This window comes from Scyliorhinus canicula, chromosome 3 (genome assembly GCF_902713615.1).
Source record: "Scyliorhinus canicula chromosome 3, sScyCan1.1, whole genome shotgun sequence".
In the NCBI taxonomy this organism is placed as follows: Eukaryota; Metazoa; Chordata; class Chondrichthyes; order Carcharhiniformes; family Scyliorhinidae; genus Scyliorhinus; species Scyliorhinus canicula.
In genome coordinates this window covers 215,973,684-215,995,041 of record NC_052148.1, presented here as the reverse complement: position 1 = coordinate 215,995,041, position 21,358 = coordinate 215,973,684, and the positions used below count along the sequence as shown (strand labels likewise).

Genomic DNA, 21,358 nt, shown 5'->3' with positions numbered 1-21,358 from the left:
CCGATCATGTGGCCCGACTAAACTACAATCTTCTACACTTCCTTGGTCCGTATCCCTCTATTCCCATCCTATTCATGTATTTGTCAAGGTGCCCCTTAAATGTCACGATCGTCCCTGCTTCCACCACTTCCTCCGGCAACGAGTTCCAGGCACCCACTACCCTCTGTGTAAAAAAACTTGCCTGGTACATCTACTCTAAACCTTGCCCCTCGCACCTTAAACCTATGCCCCCTAGTAATTGACCCCTCTACCCTGGGGAAAAGCCTCTTACTATCCACTCTGTCTATGCCCCTCATAATTTTGTAGACCTCTATCAGGTCGCCCCTCAACCTCCGTTGTTCCAGTGAGAACAAACCGAGTTTATTCAACCGCTCCTCATAGCTAATGCTCCGGGTGCTCTGATTTCCTCCTGCAGTCCAAGATGTGCAGATTAGGTGGATTGGCCATGTTAAATTGCTCCTTAGTATCCAAAAGGTTAGGTCGGGTTACTGGCTTATGGGGGTAGGGTGGAGGTGTGGGCTTAATTAGGGTGCTCTTTCCAAGGGCCGGTGCAGACTCGATGGGCTGAATGGCCTCCTTCTGCACTGTAAATTCTGTGATTCCATAACATTTTATTTTATTTTAACATTATTATCATTGAAGTTAGTATGTCATCTCAACCAGCTTCATAGATCTCCAAAAGATCATTGGGTACCTAGATTGAAAATGAATGGCTTGGTAATCATGAAAGTCACAATTATAGTTATGTAAGAATGTACAAGAACAGGAAATGGTCAGAGTTTAAAAGCACTTTTCAATACCGGCAATCCCCCAATTCTTTTCTTTTGTCAAACGAGTTTGTAGCTTCTCCGTGAAGTTACTGATATTATAAGCCCCATTTGTCTCTTGCGATCAATGGTACGAACATTTGCAAGGGGAATCTAGGAAGCAATGTTCCCACAATGCATTGCTGAATTTCCCAAGGCATTCAGCACCAAGTTCATTAGAAGTAACAGGCTGGATTTTCATCCTCGGTGCAGGAAATGTCCCAATTTTTTCACGCACACCGATGGAGAAAATGGTCACACACATGGGATTTTAATTGTGGTGGTGTGAGTGGTGGCAAGGGAGAGGGGAGGTGGTGTGTGTGGCCAGCTGCCCGGGAAAGAGTTTGGAGGCAGCCACTAGGGTTGCCGGGTGCCAAGGCAAGCTTCTTAAAAGACCTGCTTTCAGTGCTGTGGGACTTAATCCCAGTTATAATGACAAGCATAAAGTTCTCTAGCTCTCATCTTTCGCACACTGCCCATGACCCATCCATGCCAACATATGTCCCATCCAGTCCCCTCATACCTCCCATACAAAGGTATGACTCCCACTGCCCCCATGGCTCCCCATGCCATAGGATGCCTCCAACCAATCCCGAATTGCCCCATATGCTTCCCATGCCAAAGTATGCTCCCCACCCACCCCATGGCCCCTCATGACTCACTATGCTAAGCTATGGCACTGCCATGCCTATTCATTCATTGTATGTATAGGACCAATGAATCCTATCGTGATAGAAGTACGTGTACAAAAAGAGCTTGTAAAAAAGTTATTCATTGGTAACTTTCCACTTTCTTTTTTTAAAAAATCCTTTTAATTACAGACCAACAAAATTATCAATCATCCACACACTTTAAAGATTCAGTAGGACAAAATGCAAGCACTTGAATCCTCTTTATCATTTGTAAATAAACACTGCAGTTTACAGTATAGATCTAAGAGCCAGAGCTGTTAATATTTAATGCTTCCTCTGGCACTCCAGCTAATACATTTCTGGTCTCTCGGCCCAGAATACATAATGAGGCTTTTCTGAGAGCCCCGAAATTCATTAGTCTGTTGAAACACCTGATTCCATTGGTTCTATACAGTGAATGGGCATAGAATTGGCAAAGATTCCCACCATAAGAGTGGATGGGGACATACCTTGGTATGGGTGGCACGAGGAGCATCTTTCGAACTTTACTTTCAAAACAATTCCTTCACAAAACACTGGTTCACGACACCTCTGAGGTGCCATGAAGAACAACTCTTTGAAAAGCTGGCCTGACTCTGTGGAATGTGGGATGCAGGCTCACAAACCAGCTGGCATTCTGTTAAGCCCCTGGTGACGGGCAACTCAGTGGCACAGTCGTTAGCATCACTGCCTCACGGCGCCGAGGACCCGCATTCGATCCCAGCCCCGGGTCACTGTCCGTGTGGAGTTTGCACATTTTCCTTGTGTCATCCAGACCCTATCGGAGGCCCCCCCCCGGGAACGGAGCACCCCCCCCCCCCCACAGGCTGCCCCCGAAGCCTTTGCGTCGAGTACCCGCCGGCAGCGACCATGTGTGGACGGCGCCGGCAGGACTCGGCCGCTCGCCGCATCCAGGCCGATTATCAGCGTTCGCCGTTTGCGGTGATTCTCCGAGCGGCTCAGCGCGATTCGCGCGGCGCTGGTTTCGGGGGGGGGGGGTAAGAATCGCGTGCAGGTGTTGGGACGGTGTGACGCGATTCGCGCAGTGCCCCGGCAATTCTCCCACCCGGCCCGGGGGGAGGGGGGGAAGAATACCGCCCCCCCCATTCTTTGCTGAGCCAGTGATTCATCTTTCATATATAGAACAGTACATAGAACAGTACAGCACAGAACAGGCCCTTCGGCCCTCGATGTTGTGCCGAGCAATGATCACCCTACTTAAACCCACGTAACCCGTATACCCGTAACCCAACAATCCCCCCATTAACCTTACACTACGGGCAATTTAGCATGGCCAATCCACCTAACCCGCACATCTTTGGACTGTGGGAGGAAACCGGAGCACCCGGAGGAAACCCACGCACACACGGGGAGGACGTGCAGACTCCGCACAGACAGTGACCCAGCCGGGAATCGAACCTGGGACCCTGGAGCTGTGAAGCATTGATGCTAACCACCATGCTACCGTGAGGCCCCTAATATATGTCAGCATTTGAAGTACTAATTGTTGTGATATTCAGATGTCAATATACATGATCAATGTATGTAAATATAATACAGTCATTTCAACACTAGATGGCTCACAGTCAGATACTAGAAGAACTGACTTCCCGTCTTTTCTAAGTCAGATGACATGATGATGCTAGTGGTGGAGCTGCGCAACATGAACAGCAAGTTTTGAATTTACATATTTAATAGCATATCTGCCCGTGACTGAAGTTGCTGAGTATTTCCATTAGAAATTCCATTAGATTCAGAACAGTGAACAAGCAAGACATAGAGAGAAGTTAGAACTAGTTTGTTATAATATAGAGTTATCTGTACTGTACTTTAATTTTTTATTGTTGGTTTAGTATTAAGTAAAATTACTCACAGTTTATTATTTTATTACTCATTAAATAGTTAATCTTTCAACAAGAAGACTATTGGTCATTTTATCATCCTGGTGAATTCAAGACTAGTATATATATTTTAGATAAATCATTATTTAAAATATAACACTAATAAATGATTAATTATCTGGCCCTGCCAGAGTGGAAACCACGCCCCAAACGTTCTGTGCTCTAAATACTGCAAAAGAAAAATTAGAGTGTGGTATGGAGTATCTCCTCAAACTATCTAATCAATTAAAAACTTTCAATGACCAAAAGATGGTATTTCTATTAAACTAATGGTTACGTTAATGGAAATACAACAGCAACTTCAGTCACTGGCAGATATGCTATTAAATATGTAAATTCAAAACTTGCTGTTCATGTTGCGCAGCTCCACCACTAGCATCTCTAAAACAGCATCTTATTGCTGTTAGAGGGTTAGATAGGGTGGACAGTGAGAGCCTTCTCCCGCGGATGGAGGTGGCTAGCACGAGGGGACATAGCCTTAAATTGAGGGGTAATAGATATAGGACAGAGGTCAGAGGTAGGTTTTTTACGCAAAGAGTGGTGAGGCCGTGGAATGCCCTACCTGCAACAGTAGTGAACTCGCCAACATTGAGGGCATTTAAAAGTTTATTGGATAAGCATATGGATGATAATGGCATAGTGTAGGTTAGATGGCCTTTAGTTTTTGACTTCCCATGTCGGTGCAACATCGAGGGCCGAAGGGCCTGTACTGCGCTGTATTGTTCTATGTTCTATGTTCTATTGTCCATCTCACCAATGAATTGCATCGAGTGTCATGCAATTGTAGTATTCGTATAGCATATATGAACGAAACTCACCACTAAAAGTTACTCTTTCCATTTCAGTCCAACGAACCTTTTAATGACATGACGAGTGCTAAATGCTGCTAAATAAATTCCCTGGAGTTTAAAATTAACGATTATAGATGTAAAGTCTCATTCCTTCAGCTTTTGATTGTTGTTTGAGATTTTAAAAATAGAAACTGGCACTGTGGTTAGTACTGCTGCCTCATAGTGCCAGGGATCCAGGTTTGATTCTAACCTTGAGTGACTGTGTGGAGTCTGCATGTTCTCCATGTATCTGCATGGGTTTCCTCCAGATGCTCCAGTTTCCTCCCACAGTACAAGGATGTGCAGGTTAGGAGGGTTGGGCACAATAAATTGCCCCAAAGTGTTCAAATATGTGTAGGTTACAGGTTGTAGGGAGAGGGCGGGGGAATGGACGATACTGAGTGCTCTTTCATTCGCTCGGTGTTGGATCAACGGGCCGAATGCCCTCTATCTGCACTTCAGGGATTCTATGGATTTGTAAGAAAGTTGAAAATATAGGGTAGAAATTTTTCAAAAAAATGGCGAAGTGTTAGAGTCTGACAAAATCTGATGTGTTTCACTACAAAAACACGGCCACGTTTTCAGACCAGACTATCTGGCATTTAGGGATATGGTTTACGTCATCACTCTGGCGGGGCCTAATAGACAGAGATCAGGCTGTAATCTTTAAAAGGCTCCCAGATTGGCATTTAAAATAAGTTTCCCCGACCCCTCCATGGTCACGGAGGACCAACTCACAAGCTTCGGGGTGACTCCCACCACCACGGACGTTATTCGCTCTCTCCCCCACCCCTACACTATCATCAGGGCTCTCCCTTCTCCCCGCCACACCGCGCTGTGGTTGGAGCTCCCCTTCCCACCCCCTGCCCTGTCATTGGCGCTTACCCCTCTCCCAACCACCACACATATAGGGAACCCCTCTCACATTGGAGGAGGGTTACCCCCTGCCACAGCCCACTTGGCAGTGCCCACTACAAGTCACAAGAATCAAAATAAATCACCTTTGTTAAATTTTTCAGCAACCAGTGCAAAATATTTCATTTCAATCTAGTACACTTTCCAATTTCATAGGATTGAGGTCTAAAGGTTGTATTATTTATTGATGGTCAAACACATAAGGGCAGTTTTTCAAATAATTTCACAGAGCGCATGCCTTTAATAGATTTTGCATTCTCAAATCATACCTGTGCATGTTTTGCCATCAGATTGTAAAATAGATCCTGGTGGACAGACACAGACTGGTCCTTCAGATGTCTGGATGCAATCAAGGCTGCATTCAGTGTAATTTTCCAAACAAGGAATGGGATCTGGCGAATTAAAAAAATTGAGTCAGCATGAGATTAGCATTTTCAGTGCATTATTATTTTTGTCCTCGTAAAATGCAATGTACATTTTTACTGCTGTATTTGGAGTGGTGCTGGATGAAAATCAGCCTGGAAACAGTCTCCCTACTGGTCACCTCCACTTCCAGGATTTTCCAATGGAAATGTCAGTGGACAGTAAATATTCTCAGGCGCCTTCATAGGCAGCCATAATGACAAAGCACGAGCACTGGAATGGTTTTTGCTCCATTTTTATTTTCCACTTTTGTTCCCAGAATGTCATTGATATTTTCTGTTAGGAAAGAGTATTAATGGATATGGGGCAAAGAGTAAGTGGATTTGAGTATGGATCAACCATGATCCACCCCCGTACAGTAACACAATGGTTAGCACTGTTGCTTCATAGCACCAGGGTCCCAGGTTCGATTCCCGGCTTGGGTCCCTCTCTGGGCGGAGTCTGTACGCTCTCCCTGTGTCTGTGTGGGTTTCTTCCGGGTGCTCCGGTTTCCTCCCAAAAGTCCCCAAGGACGTGCTTGTTAGGTGAATTGGACATTCTGAATTCTCCCTCAGTGTACCCGAACAGGCGCCGGGGTGTGGCAACTAGGGGGCTTTTCACAGTAACTTCATTGCAGTGTTAATGTAAGCCTACTTGTGACAATAAAGATTATTATCTTATCTCTTATTATATTCTAATGGCACTCAAGATGTTTTCTATTCATTCACGGGATGTGAGCGTCACTGGTTTGGTCCATCCTTCTTTGCCTGAGTGGCTTGTTAGGCAATGCCAGAGAGCATTTAAGAGTCAACCACATTATTGTGGATCTGGAGTCAAATGTTGGCCACACCAAACAAAGATGGCAGATTTCCTAAAGAACATTCGTGAACCAGGTGGGTTTATAACAACAATGGACAGTGTTTTCACTGCCATCATTAGCCGTTTAATTCCAGATTTTTATGAATTATTCAAATTTAATTATCTGCCATGGTGGGATTCGAACCAAGACCCTAGAGGATTACTCTGTTGTCTCAGGATTACTAGACCGATGAGAATATCACTCCGCCACTGCTTCCCCCATACATTGGGGAGTCAGGGGGTAACCAAGTCAAGCCGGAAGAATCAGGGGGCAGTCAGATGGTTGGTCAGGTTGGCTTAGAGGAATGAATCGGGTTAGGTGGGGGAGTCAGGGGTGTCGGGGAGGGGAGTCAGGGGGTCTGGGTAACTATCCAAAAAAGTCAGAACCATCCAGAGTTTCTGACTCTCACTCAGTGTTGGATAAATTTTCGGACGGTCCTGGGGAGGAGAGTAAGTGCCGACCCCAAGTTCAAACTTCCTGAACAATTCCCATAGAGTAATTCCATCGGAACTTTGACAGGGTCCTGAAGAGCACCTTGGGGGACACGTCGAGGACCGAACCCTTTGACATAGCATTCGTTACAGACTGCCAACCAGAAAAAGATCCATTTATCCCCACTTTCTGCTTTCTGTTGGTAAGCCAATCCTCTACCAAGCTCATATATTACCCCCAACCCTGTGGAATCTTACCTTTCGCATGGCACCTTATCAAATGCCTTCTTGAAGTCCAGTCACACTACATCTACAGGATCCCCATTATCCACTCTACTTGTTACATCTTGGAAGAACTCTAACAAATTATTCAAACACGGAATCTGCACGTTCTCCCCGTGTTTGCGTGGGTTTCCTCCGGGTGCTCCGGTTCCCTCCCACAGTCTAAAGATGTGCAGGTTAGGTGGACTGGCCATGCTATACTGCCCTTAGGTTAGATGGGGTTGCAGGGTTACAGGGATAGGGTGGAGGTGTGGTGTAAAGTAGGGTTCTCTTTCCAAGAGCCGGTGCAGACTCGATGGGTCGAATGGCCTCCTGCACTGTAAATTCTATTATTCTATGATTCACCCTTCATAAAACCATGCTGACTCTGATGGATTGCGTCTTGACTTTCCAAATGTCCTGTTACTACTTCCTTTTTAACAAAATATTTTTACTCAAATAAGGACATACATAACAACACACATACAAACAATCATTCAGTAGCAAAATAAACAAAATACAATTGTCCTAATTTGAGATATTTTTCTCTTATTTCCATTAAACCGTTCCCCTCTTAGGGCAGCACGGTGGCCTAGTGGTTAGCACAACCGCCTCACGGCGCTGAGGTCCCAGGTTCGATCCCGGCTCTGGGTCACTGTCTGTGTGGAGTTTGCACATTCTCCCCGTGTCTGCGTGGGTTTCGCCCCCACAACCCAAAAATGTGCAGAGTAGGTGGAATTGCCCCTTAATAGAAAAAATAACTGGGTAATCTAAATTTTTAAAAAAACCTTTCCCCTCTTCCCTCCTCCCTCTTCCCACTTACCCTACCCCCTTCCCCTTACCCACTGTCAACAAACAGATACGTAAATAAGAGACAAGAACAGCTTCCATCTCATCCAGAAACCCATCTGAGCCACAAAAGGCAAACTTAATTTTCTCAAGTTGAAGGAATTCTGCAACATTCCCCAACCATGTCGATACCTTTGGCGATCTTCTGACTTCCATTCCAATAAACTTCGGCCCTGGGCAATCTGCATCGGCCCCTTCCCTTCTATTAGTCCTGGTACTTCCAACAGCTCAAAAACAGCCTCAAGAAGTTCCAGTAGTATTTCCACATCAGCAATTTTGTTAATTTTTATTGTTTTAAATACCGTGATCCAGAACCGCACTAATCATGGACATGACCAGAATATGTGGACGTGGTAGCTGGTCCTCCTTTACACCTCTCACATTTATCTTCTACCTCTGTGAAGAATCCGCTCATTCTTTCCTGGGCCCTATGTACTATCTTGAATTGTATTGAGCTGATCCTAGCACATGAAGATGTAGCATTGACCCTGTGCAAAATTTCACTTCATATTCCCCATTCCAATTCCATAGCCAACTCTTCCTCCCTCTTTTGTTTCATCTCCTCAATCAGTGCTTTTCTCATGTCCATCAACCATCCACAAATATTTATAATTCTCTCATCCCTCACTCATGTGGCAAGAGCAACTTATCAAGCAGATTATCTGGTAGTCGAGGGAATGAGGACGTCTCTAATTTCACCAAGTTTCATAATTAAAGATATTTACACTTCTCCTCCCTCTGCATTTTGTGCCTCTCCCTCAATTCTTCAAAGCTTGCAAACCTACCTTCTAAGAACAAGTCTTTCACTTGTTTATACCCCCCTTTATGCCACATTTTAAATGCTGTATCCAATCTTGCCGGAGTGAATCGGTGATTTCCGTAAATAGGGGCTAGCACTAACACGTTTCCCAAACCAAAAAGCTGTCTTAATTGACTCCAGATTTTTAAGGACGATGCCACCACCAGACCTTCTATAAACCTCCAGGAGAGTCAGAATTTCCAAACTTCTCCCATGTACATCAGGTATACTCCCGTATGGGTTTTTTTAATAGTGGATAATTCAATTCTGCCAGAAATAATTGGAATGGAATATGGCCGATTGTGGTCTCTGATCATGTGCGACATTTGACAGATATCAAACAGAGGGATCTTGGGGTCCACGTACATAGATCCCTCAAAGTTGCCACCTAGGTTGATAGGGTTGTTAAAAAGGCATATAATGTGTTAGCTTTCTGATGTGCCATCAATAAACACGAGACGAGCAGTGAACGTAACTGAGGCTTTAATAAACAAAACAGAAAGCCTCCTGGCCTCAGATCCCGAACTGGGGCAGCGGTGGAGACCAGTCACCTTTATGCTGAGCCCGAGGGGAGGCGGAGCCAGCAAGCAGTGATTTACCACATTACATATAATACAGTGGCAGTTTACCACAATACACATATTATATACTACAGTGGTTCGGAGCCAGCAGGGACAAGCCCAGGCATGTAGCAATACAATCGTACAATACAATACAGTGGTTTACCACATTCACCCCCTGTTAAAAAAAGTGTCCAGCGGGGGTGAAGTGGACTTAAAGATCAAGTCTGTCGGGGGCCTTGACCTTCCGCCGTGATCGCCTCAGTCCCGGCTGTGGTGTGGGCACCGGTGTCTTGACCTGCATGTCCGGGAGCGTTTCATCCTCTTCTTCACCCAGTAGTTGAGTCGGTGGAGGGGGGAGGTGTGTGGGCGGGTGGTGGTGATGGTTGCCGGTGGGCCTCCGGGTGCCAGATCTTGAAGTAGCTGGGTAGTTGTGGAAGGTGACGGTGTAGGGTCGGGGGTGGTGGTGATGGAGGCTGGGGAACCCGCAGATGCCAAATCCCGGAGGGAGACTGTGTCCTGTCGCCTGTCATGATGTGCCACGTAGGCATATTGTGGATTGGCATGGAGGAACAAAACCTTCTCGACGAGGGGATCTGATTTATGACCCCTCGCATGCTTCCGGAGGAGGAGGGGCCCTGGGACTGTCAGCCAGGACGGGAGCGTGACCCCGAAGGTGGACTTCCTGGGGAAGGCAAACATATGTTCGTGAAGGGTCTCGATGGTGGCAGTGCACAGGAGCGACCGGATGGAGTGGAGCGCATCGGGAAGGACCTCCTGACTGGGAGACTTCTAGACAGTAGGGCCAGGAGGACGGCCTTCCAGACCGTCGCGTTCTCCCTCGCCACCTGTCCATTGCCCCGGGGGTTGTAGCTGGTCGTCCTGCTAGAGGCGATGACCTTGCTAAGCAGGAACTGACGCAACTCGTCACTCATGAAGGAGGAACCCCGATCGCTGTGGATGTAGTTGAGGAAACCGAACAAGGTGAAGGTACTGTGCAGGTCCTTGATGATGGTGGCAGAGGTCATATCAGGGCACGGGATGGCAAAGGGGAATCTTGAGTATTCTTCAACATTGTTGAATAAGTAAGCGTTATGGTCAGTGGAGGGGAGGGGCCCTTTGAAGTCGATGCTGAGGCGCTCAAAGGGGCGAGATGCCTTTACCAGGTGCGCTCTGTCTGCCTGATAGAAGTGCGGTTTGCACTCCGCGCAGACCTGGCAGTCACTGGTCATGGACCTGACCTCCTTGATGGAGTAAGGCAGGTTGCAAGCCTTGACAAAATTAAAAAATACGGGTGACCCCCTGGTGACAGAGGTCATTGTGGAGGGCCCGAAGTCGGTCTACTTGTACGCTGGCACATATACCATGGGATAGGGCACCTGTGGGCTCATTGAGCTTCCCGGTCGGTACAAGGTTTCGTAGTTGTAGGTGGAGAACTCGTTCTTGATTTTGCCCCTCTGTGTATTGTTAAACATGAAGGCAACCGACCGTTGGTCAGTGAGGAGAGTGAATTGCCTGCCGGCCAGGTAATACCTCCAATGTCGCACAGCTTCTCCAATGGCTTGGGCTTCCTTTTCGACGGAGGAGTATCGAATTGTGGAGGCATGGAGAGTACGGGAGAAGAAAGCCACGGGCCTGCCCGCCTGGTTGAGGGTAGAGGCCAGAGCAAAGTCCGACCCATCGCTCTCTACCTGGAACGGAATGGGCTCATCCACAGCGTGCATCGCAGCTTTGGCAATATCTGCCTTGATGTGGTTGAAGGCCAGGTGGGTCTCAGCCGTCAGGAGAAAAATGTTGGATTTATTAAGTGCACGGGCCTTGTCCACATAATTAGGAACCCATTGGGCATAGTAAGAGAAGAAGCCCAGGCATCTCTTCAGGGCCTTGGGGCAGTGGGGGAGGGGGGTTCCATGAGGGGGAGCATGCGGTCAGGCCCTAGGACTCCGATTTCCACAACGTAGCCGAGGATGGCTACGTGAGTTGTGCGTAAAACACATTTTTCCTTATTGTAGGTGAGGTTCAGGAGTTTAGCGATGTGGAGGAAGTGCCGGAGGTTTACGTCATGGTCCTGCTGGTCATGGTCGCAGATGGTGACATTATCTAAGTACGGGAACGTAGCCCGCAGCCTGTACTGGTCAACCATTCGGTCCATTTCTCGTTGGAAGACTGAGACCCCATTGGTGATGCCGAAGGGAACCCTGAGGAAGTGGTAGAGGCAGCCATCTGCCTCGAAGGCAGTGTATTGGCGGTCCTCCGGGCGGACAGAGAGCTGATGGTACGCAGACTTCAAGTCAACTGTGGAGAAGACTCGATACTGCGCAATCTTGTTGACCATGTCAGATATGCAGGGGAGTGGGTACACATCGAGCTGCGTGTATTGGTTGATGGTCTGACTGTAGTCGATTACCATCTGGTGCTTCTCCCCAGTCCTGACGACCATCACTTGGGCTCTCCAGGGGCTGTTACTAGCCTCAATGATCCCCTCTCGTAGGAGTCTCTGGACCTCCGACCTGATAAAGGCCCTGTCCCGGGTACTGTATCGTCTGCTCCTAGTGGCGACGGGCTTACAGTCCGGGGTGAGGTTAGCGAAGAGTGAGGGTGGAGCGATCTTAAGTGTCGTGAGGCGACAGATGGTGAGGGGAGTGCAGGGGTCCACCGAACTTTAAAGTAATGCTTTGGAGGTGGCACTGGAAGTCGAGTCCCAGTAATAGAGCAGCGCAGAGATGGGGAAGGACGTAGAGCTTGAAGTTAGTGTACTCTACGCCTTGAACAGTAAGGGTCGCAACACAGTACCCCCGGATTTCTACTGAATGTGATCCGGAAGCCAGAAAGATTTTCTAGGTCGCGGGTAAAATTGGAAGGGAGCAGCGCCTTACCGTATCTGGGTGTATGAAACTGTCAGTGCTCCTGGAGTTGAAAAGGCAGGCCATCTCGTGCCCGTTGATCCGGACGGTCATCATAGATTTTGCGAGGTGATGAGGCCGGAACTGGTCGAGCGTGATGGAGGCAAGCTTCGGAAAGTGATGGGTAGGCCGGTTGGAGGTAGCGGCGGCTAGCGTATGACCTGGGAGGTGGGGAGTAGTCCTAAGATGGCGGCCCCCATGGGTCGCACGTGGCTGGTGGCATCGGAGATGGCGTCAAAGATGGCAGCACCCATGGGTCGCGCGTGGCGGGTGGAGTACATGGTGGCTCAAAGATGGCGGCGCCCACGGGTCACACATGGGGGTGACGCGGCAGCTGGGGGCGGCCCCGACAGGCAGCAGGCAGTGCTACTGGGCCTAGGAGTTTTAGGGAGAGACCGGGACTGGCAGGCTTTCACCAAGTGGCCCTTCCTCCCACACCCGTTGCAAGTCGTGTCCCGTGCAGGGCAGCGTCGTCTAGGATGCTTACCCTGGCCGCAAAAGTAGCACTGTGGGCCTCCGGCGTTGGCAGGCTGCTGCGTGGCACAAGCCTGCGCCGCACTTGAGTCGGATGATGGCAGCGCCCACAAGGTCCACGAGGGTGCTGCATGGTCAGAAGTGTAGGCCTCCATGTTCTGGAAGGCTACTTCAAGCGAGTTTGAGAGCTGCACTGTCTCTGGGAAACCGAGTGTATCCCCTTCCAGCAATTGCTGGCGGATATAGTTCGATTTCATGCCTGCGACATAGGCATCCCTGATCAACAGCTCCGCATGTTGGGTAGCCGATACCGCCTGGAAAGCACAGTTCCGGCCGAGTACCCGCAAGGCACGCAGGAATTCGGCTTGTGATTCTCCAGGGCGTTGTCCCCTGTGGCAAGAAGGTGCCTAGCATCCGCCTCGTTTACAGACTTTATATATTGTCCCTTCAGCAGCATTATCGCCTCCGTATATGAGGGTGCGTCCCTGATGAGAAGGAAAACTTGCGGGCTCACCCGTGCATTGAGGATCTGCTGCTTCTGGAGGTTGGTGAAGTCTTCTGTGGAGGATCCGAGGTACGCTTCGAAGTAGCTTAGCCAGTGCTCGAATGTTGCAGTGGAGTCGGCTGCCTGTGGGTCCAGCTCCAGGCGATCAGGCTTGAGTGATGAATTCATCTTAGATGTTTAGTTTATGAAATTGATGTGTCATCAATGAACACGAGACGAGCAGTGAACGTAACTGAGGCTTTAATAAACTAAACAGAAAGCCTCCTGGCCTCGGATCCCGACATGGGGCAGTGACAGAGACCAGCCACCTTTATACTGATCCCGAGGGGAGACGGAGCCAGCAGGCAGTGGTTTACCACATTACATATAATAGTGGCAGTTTACCACAATACACATATTATATACTACAGTGGTTCGGAGCCAGCAGGGACAAGCCCAGGCATGTAGCAATATAACAGTACAATACAATACAGTGATTTACCACACTTTCATGAACAGGGGGATTGAGTTTTGCTGCAGCTTTATAAGACCCTGGTTAGACTACACTTGGAATATTGTGTCCAGTTCTGGTCGCCTCATTACAGGAAGGATATGGATGCTTTGGAGAGGGTGCAGAGGAAATTTACCAGGATGCTGCCTGGACTGGAGGGCTTGTCTTATGAAGAAAGGTTGAGAGAGCTAGGGCTTTTCTCACTGGAGCCAAGAGGAAGAGAGGTGACTTGATAGAGGTGTACAAGAGGCATGGATAGAGTGGATAACCAGAGACTTTTCCCCAGGGTGGAAATCGCTGTTATGAGGTGACATAATTTTAAGGTGATTGAAAGAAGATATAGGGGAGATGTCAGAAGTCAGTTCTTTACACAGAGAGTGGTGGGTGCGTGGAATGCACTGCCAGCGGATGTGGTGAAGTCAGAGTCATTAGGGACATTTAAGCGACTCTTGGGCAGGCACATGGATAGCAGTAAATTGAAGGGGTGTAGGTTAGATTGATCTTAGATTAGAATAAATGGTCGGCTCAACATTGTGGCCAAAGGGCCTGTACAGTGCTGTACTGCTCTATGTTCTGTGTTCTATATTAGGCTGAGAGTAGGTTAATCTCAGGGACGCTCATCGAGGATGGACCCGACATTGTTAGCTGATGAAAACCTTTATGGAAAGGTGACTTTGTTTATCAAGGAGTACATGGAGTTTAACCAAAATGGGGAGGTCTCCCCCTTTATGTTCTGGGAGGCATTTAAGGCAGTGTTACAAGGGGAAATTATTGCAATTAAAGTACATAGGGATAAGATGAAGAGAACAGAGAGACAACAATTGATTTTTTCAGTTCTGGAAGTAGATCGGCAGTACTCAGTGGGTCCTACCAGGGAACTCTTGGCAGAATGGAAAAAATTACAAATGGAATTCAATTTAATGACTAAGGGAAGGCGTTGAACCAGCTTCGTAGATGTTTTATATTAGTATCGGGAAAAGGTTGGCCATCTGCTCTGCTAGCACACCAACTGAGATAACAAGTTGTCACAAGGGAGATAATACAAGTGCGGGAAGAAGGGGGAGAACGGCAACAACACTGGAAAGCATTAATAAATATTTGAATAATTTTATAAGAAGTTATATAGGTCTGAACCCCTGGGGTAAGGGGATGAAATGAGAAGATTGTTTGAGGGATTGGTATTCCCAGAGGTTGAAAAGAAGAAACGGCAGGGACTGGAGGCTCCTCTGAAGTTATAGGAAGTTATGGGTGTAATTGGCGGAATGCAATCTGGGAAGGCGCCGGGCCCCGATGGTTTCCCAGTTGATTTTTATAAACGGTTTGCGACCATATTGTTTCCACATCTCCGGATTCTTTGGCCCAGGTGAAATTACCAGCCACGCTTACTGATGCATCTATTTTGTTAATCCCTAAGAAAGAAAAAGACCCAGTGGAATGTGAATCGTACAGACCCATCTCCTCATTAAATGCAGAGGTAAAGATTCTGGCTAAGGTTGTAGCACTACAACTCGAGAGGTATGTTCCAGATGTGGTAATGGAATATCAGACAGGCTTTGTGAAAAGGTGGCAGTTGTCTAATAATATCAGGGGCCTATTAAATGTTATGATGACATCATCTAAGGGTAGGATGCCGGAGGTTGTGGTGGCTATGGATACAGAGGAAGCGTTTGATAGGGTTGAATGGAGTTATCTGCTGGAGGTTTGGGGTAAGTTTGGATTGGGGCCAACATTTGTCTGATGGGTTGGACTGTTGTATGTGGCCCCCACAGCTAGTGTCAAGACTAATTCAGTTATCTTGCGGTAATTCTGACTATTTAGGGGCACGAGACAGGGCTGTCTGTTTCCCCACTTCTGTTTGCATTAGCAATAGAGTGATACCCCGCTAATCGCGCCGTTCAGTGGACTTTACCTTGAGTCAGCTGAAACACGTCCATTGTTCCAGGAAACAATCCCTAGTACACTCTCTGAACTCTCTCCGAGACTATCCTTGCCAATTTGATTAATCCAGTCTATATACACATTAAAATCATCCATGATTATTGTTGTACTTTTCATACAAGTCCCCAGTATTTCTTGGTTTATACTTTGTCTTACTGTGGAACTACTATTAGGGGACCTAAAAATTACTTCCATCAGTGACTTCTTTTCATTGCTATTTCTTTTTTCTACATATGGAACTCCATTGCCAATGTCATTTCTCACTACAGCATTGATCCGTTTACTAAGAAAGCTACACCAACTCCATTTCCTTACTGTCTATACAGTGGGGAGTGCCAATGGGCAGAAACAAGATGGCTAAAATCTCAGCCAATGGTTATGGAGTTGAGCGAGAAAAGGTTCACACAGTAGACTAGGTTTGGGTCTGTGAAAGATACAGATGGAGTTGAAGAGCTGTAAAAAGTTATAAATTAGGGCTAGGTGAGACTGCAAAGGGATTTGAAGAGGAGAGCCTGGACTTCGATGGGTCAGTCAATACAGGCCAGCAAAGATTGGCAGATGACTGGATTGTAGTCTGGACGAAGAAGCAGCTCAGGGAGCTCTGAGAAATTGGGCTTTATGAAGGGTGAAACTTAGGAGGGGAGCCAGAGGGTATTGGAAATTTGGAGTGGGGAAGTTACAAAGGCAAGGATGAGAATTTCAGCTGCTTTGGGAGTAAGGTAGGTATTGTGGCAGGATTGGAAATAGGCCTTAAATCTCAGTTCCGGCTGAACGGAATATTGAGGTTGCGTATAATCAGACTAAATTTCAACAGTCTGTCAGGTAGGAGAATGGGATTTGAAGTTGAGATTGCACAAAGGAGAAACCTCCTGGCCTGTGACCCCCCTCCATGGTCCTCACCGACTTTATTCTCTAAAACTAGCTCCATGGAAACATGAGATGTTGCAGCTCAATTCCAATGTCTCCTGCTGCGTCACTGCCTAACCTATGCCGGGACTGCAATTGAAAATCTGGAGAAGTTCAAGGCTGAAATCTTGTATGAAAGTCTTTGCTTCCACATTAAATCAAACTATTATAAAATTTTACACCATTTTAAAAAGGCAGGTTTACCAAATGTCATGGAGATCTACAATACATATGTAGGTTATTCAGTCTCACTACTTAATATCAGTCTTTTACATTGGAAATTCTAGACTCTATAGATGTTGCAAAGATGACTGTAAAGAACAAACTGAGGTGAGATACTTCAAAGTTTACTGGAGGAATAAGAATCAATGGGTAGAATGTTCCTTCCCCTGACTTTCTTATAGTTTAATATAAAAGTAGTTTCACAAAACCTTACCGTGACAGGTTTTCATATCAGGCAGCAGTAGAAATCCTTCCGGGCAGGAGCAGCGATAGGAGCCAGGGAAGTTCTCGCAGCCAAGGGTGCACCCATGGTTCCAAAAAGCACATTCGTTCACATCTGAGTCACACAGAGATACATATATCAGAGAAAAGAAAAGTTGCATGATGTTTTTATATGGCGCGAGGAAAAAAACCAAAGTAGTACTGTGCGGGGAAAGAGTATAGGGCTACGGGGAAGAAATGGGTGTAATTTGTATCGGGCTACGGGGAAGAAATGGGCAGCACGGTAGCATTGTGGGTAGCACAATCGCTTCACAGCTTCAGGGTCCCAGGTTCGATTCTGGCTTGGGTCACTGTCTGTGCGGAGTCTGCACATCCTCCCCGTGTGTGCGTGGGTTTCCTCCGGGTGCTCCGGTTTCCTCCCACAGTCACAAAGATGTGCAGGTTAGGTGGTTTGGCCATGATAAATTGCCCTTAGTATCCAAAATTGCCCTTAGTGTTGGGTGGGGTTACTGGGTTATGGGGATAGGGTGGAGGTGTTGACCTTGGGTAGGGTGCTCTTTCCGCGAGCCGGTGCAGACTCGATGGGCCGAATGGCCTCCTTCTGCACTGTAAATTCTATGATAACTATGATAATTGATTGATCTTTTAAAGAACTAGCACAGGAGGTGATGGGCCAAATGGTATCATTTTTGCTGTATGATTCTAGATTGGGCAGTGAGATGACAGGAGATCTCACCACCTGAGCTCTCCCTCATTCTCCACTCCTATCTCATTCAGTTTTAAGATGGATCACTGAAGAGAAACCATCTTGATGTGTCATTGAAAACCTGCTTGATGGAATTGACCACGTTGCCTCTAAAAGATCCAGGGAAACAAAGCGAATGCACCTTTCAAATGATCTAATTGGGAGTTGCCTGTGTTGACTGTTGTTGGAATGCTGCTGCTTCTTATTGCACAAAAGACTTCCCCAAGATGTATTCCTATTCCAAGTACTGCTACCATCGCTGAGAAAAATGTCTGAATTCTTCTTTATAAAATTTAAATACCACTGTAATATTCCGCATGGTATCTACGGGGTGAGAATGATTAGCTTCCCCATGAGAGTATGAGCTCCCCCACTAGGGGGCGGGAGAAATCTAATTAATCACTAAGAGGCACGGTAGGGACCTAACGGGAACATATTGCAAATAAATTTAGTTCTTTACTTGGTATGGACTCGCAGTGTCCTTATTAAAATTGCACTCTCCGTACAAATAGGTGACTGAATCAAAAATTTCAGAAGTTTATACATAAATAAAGTGTTCTGTTTACATTGTAAATAGGTAAATGAAGAACTATAATGGGAGATTGACTGCTTTTGTATTCCTGGAACATTCTATTAGCCTATATTGGCAAATTGCATAGCCCAGCTTGTGAACTTTCTTTCAATAAAATTAAAGGATGGAATATCATGTCTTGATAGACAAGGCTTGCAGATCTATGCGCCCAACATATGGAGCACTGAATCAGAAATTATCCCTTCTGTTTTATATGCACAAGACAACATGAACATTCAATTGTGTGCGCATTCTAGTGCAGAATCATGGAGATTATATTTGTGGCAATGATGGTTCTAAGCTGGAGCAATTTACTCAAATTCCATGCACACAACATATAACATGCAAGATCTATGCACACAACATTAACATATGATATGCATGCATGTGGCAACCTAAAACATACACCCGTGACATCCAGTCACAAGTCCAACGCTACTCTGTTTGCAACTGAATTTAAAACAGGGCAAGGTGAGATTCTGATATGTTTTGTAATTTTTTTTAACAATGTTAAATTGTAATGCATTTACCATGTTGGAAATTTTAATCATTAGATTTTATGATGGAGTGGATGGGAAGCAACAGCCACTCAAAGGATTTGGAAAAAAAACTTCAGGGATGTGAAAGTGTCATTTTTTGTGAACAGAAATTCTTCTAGTGACGGAAGAATAACGGTTTAAAAGTGGTTTGCTTGTTTTTTAGTGAATTAAAAATTTGAGGCATCTGGGATACTTGCCTTTATTAGTCGAAGCATAGGGTATAAGAGCAGGGAGGTTATGATGGAGCTGTATAAAATATCCGAGAGGCTACAGCTAGACTCCTGTGTGCAATTCTGGCTGCCACACTATAGGGAGGATGTGATTGCACGAGAAAGGATGCAGAGTAGATTCACCAGGACGTTGCCGAGGCTGGAGCATTTCAGCTCGGGTTGTTTTCCTTAGAGCCGAGAAGAGCAGGGTGCCTCATTGAAAAGCACAAAATTATGAGGGATGTAGATAGGGGAGATAGGTAGAAACTTTTCCCCTTAGTGGAAGGGCGAGTAAGCAGGAGCCATAGATTTAAAGTAAAGAGCAGGAGATTTAGACGGATTTTAAGGAAAATTATTTTCACCCTGAAGGTGGTGGCTAAAAGGGTGGTAGAGGTGGGAACTCTCACAACATTTAAGAAGCATTTACGTGGGCACTTGAAACGCCATAGCATACAAGGCTAAGGACCAAATGTTGGAATATGGGATTGTATTTGCTGGGTTTTGGATGGCCAACACAGACACAATGGCTGTAGGGCCTCTTTCTGTAGTGTAAAACTCTTTATGACTCTATGAGTAAATATGCAGACACTGTGCCCTTACAAGGAGCCACCCAATAGCTATGTCACTAGAGCAATATAGTAATAGTGTGACATTTGGGAGATATGAAACGTCTGATGATACAGGTTTGGCATTTCCACCTGTGGGGAGGAATGACAAGCTGTAGTTTGAAGGCAATGGGTGAAGCAATCTCTGTTACTCATGTGAAGCAACTCCCAAATGTCTTAAGAACCGGAAGGAGTTCCACTGCCAGAGACACAGCATCAGGAGGTAGAAATGTCACTCCTGTGTTCCCAGATGGAAAAGCACAATCTCAGTCTGCGCAGTTTCATACTATACAATCCTGGCAGAGCATGAGAGCTCTGTCATGGAATTTTTATACCCAGCTTCCTTACCTGCTCCCTTATGTAGGATGAGACAGAGGGTTCTGTGGAGGCAACACAAGGGAAAGGGAAGAGGACCCATTTTTTAAATTATTGAGTAATAATGCCATCTAATAAGGGTTTATAATTGTGCTTATTTTTTAAAGGCTAATGTTAAAGGCTAATTTTAAGCTAATGTAGGAACTCACTGTGGGTGAATTTCCACCATAACTCCAGAGGAAGATTTGCAGAAACTCTTTAGAAAAGGTGCATTGACAAAATCCAGAACCATAGTGCACAAAGTGCCAAGTTTAATTTTAAATGCAGTTGATGATAGGTATAAGAGTCAGTGAGGTACATGTTCGGAATTTTGATGTTATGAGAACGGGTATACTGCAGTGAATGTTTTGGTCATGTAAGTGTGCAATATTTTAAGCAACAACATCTTACATCTATATAGTGCCTTTAACTTCGAAATATATCCCAATGCACTTGACAAGAGTTTGGATGTATAAAAACTAATAACGAGTACAGACAGCACGAACAGGACAGATGACCAAAGCTCGATCGAACAAGTAGGTTTATAAAGCATATTTAAGGAAGGAAAAGAGATAGAGAGACTGAAATGTTTAGGGAGGAATTCAGAGCTTAGGACCATTTAAGAACAGTAAGGGCAGCACGGTAGCACAAGTGGATAGCACTGTGGCTTCACAGCGCTAGGGTCCCAGGTTCGATTCCCCGCTGGGTCACTGTCTGTGCGGAGTCTGCACGTTCTCCCCTGTCCCCGTGGGTTTCCTCCGGGTGCTCCAGTTTCCTCCCACAGTCCAAAGACATGCAGGTCAGGTGGATTGGCCATGATAAATTGCCATTAGTGACCAAAAAGGTTAGGAGGGATTATTGGGTTACGGGGATAGGGTGGACGTGAGGGGTTAAGTGAGTCGGTGCAGACTCGATGGGCCGAATGGCCTCCTTCTGCACTGTATGTTCTATGGGCTATGTTTGGCCCTTTGGGCCTGCTCTGACAATCAACAGGACCACAGCCGATCTACCTCAATTCCACTTTCCCACACTATCCCATAGAACCATAGAATTCCTAAAGTGCAGAAGGAGGCCATTTGGCCCATTAAGTCTATATCAACGCTCTGAAAGAGCACTCTACTTAGACCCCTGCCCTATCCCCATAACCACACCTAACCTGCACATTTCTGTGACACCAAGGGGAAATTTAGCATGGCCAATCCACCTAACCTGCACATCTTTGGACTGAGGGAGGAAACAGGAGTTCTATGTTCTATGACCCAAGGAGCAGGAAGGATGACAGTTAATGACAGAGTGATAATAATTGACAACTTGCCATGTGCCAGAATTGGAGGTGGGCAGAGGTCTTGCGGCTTGTGGAGCTGGAGAAGGTTATAGAAATAGAGAGCGGC

At 46.3% G+C, this 21,358-nt stretch overlaps 1 protein-coding gene across 2 annotated transcripts in view; it reads right to left on the bottom strand.

The window, feature by feature from the left end:
- egf (epidermal growth factor) overlaps positions 1-21,358 on the bottom strand; it is a 170,760-nt gene that overhangs the window by 94,558 nt on the left and 54,844 nt on the right. For both annotated transcript variants that reach the window (XM_038792155.1, XM_038792156.1), the window contains exons 8-9: positions 16,937-17,059; positions 5,393-5,515 (exon numbers count right to left, since the gene is read on the bottom strand). In XM_038792155.1, coding sequence (XP_038648083.1) covers positions 5,393-5,515; positions 16,937-17,059 — 246 coding nt within the window. The remainder of the gene's footprint in view (positions 1-5,392; positions 5,516-16,936; positions 17,060-21,358) is intronic.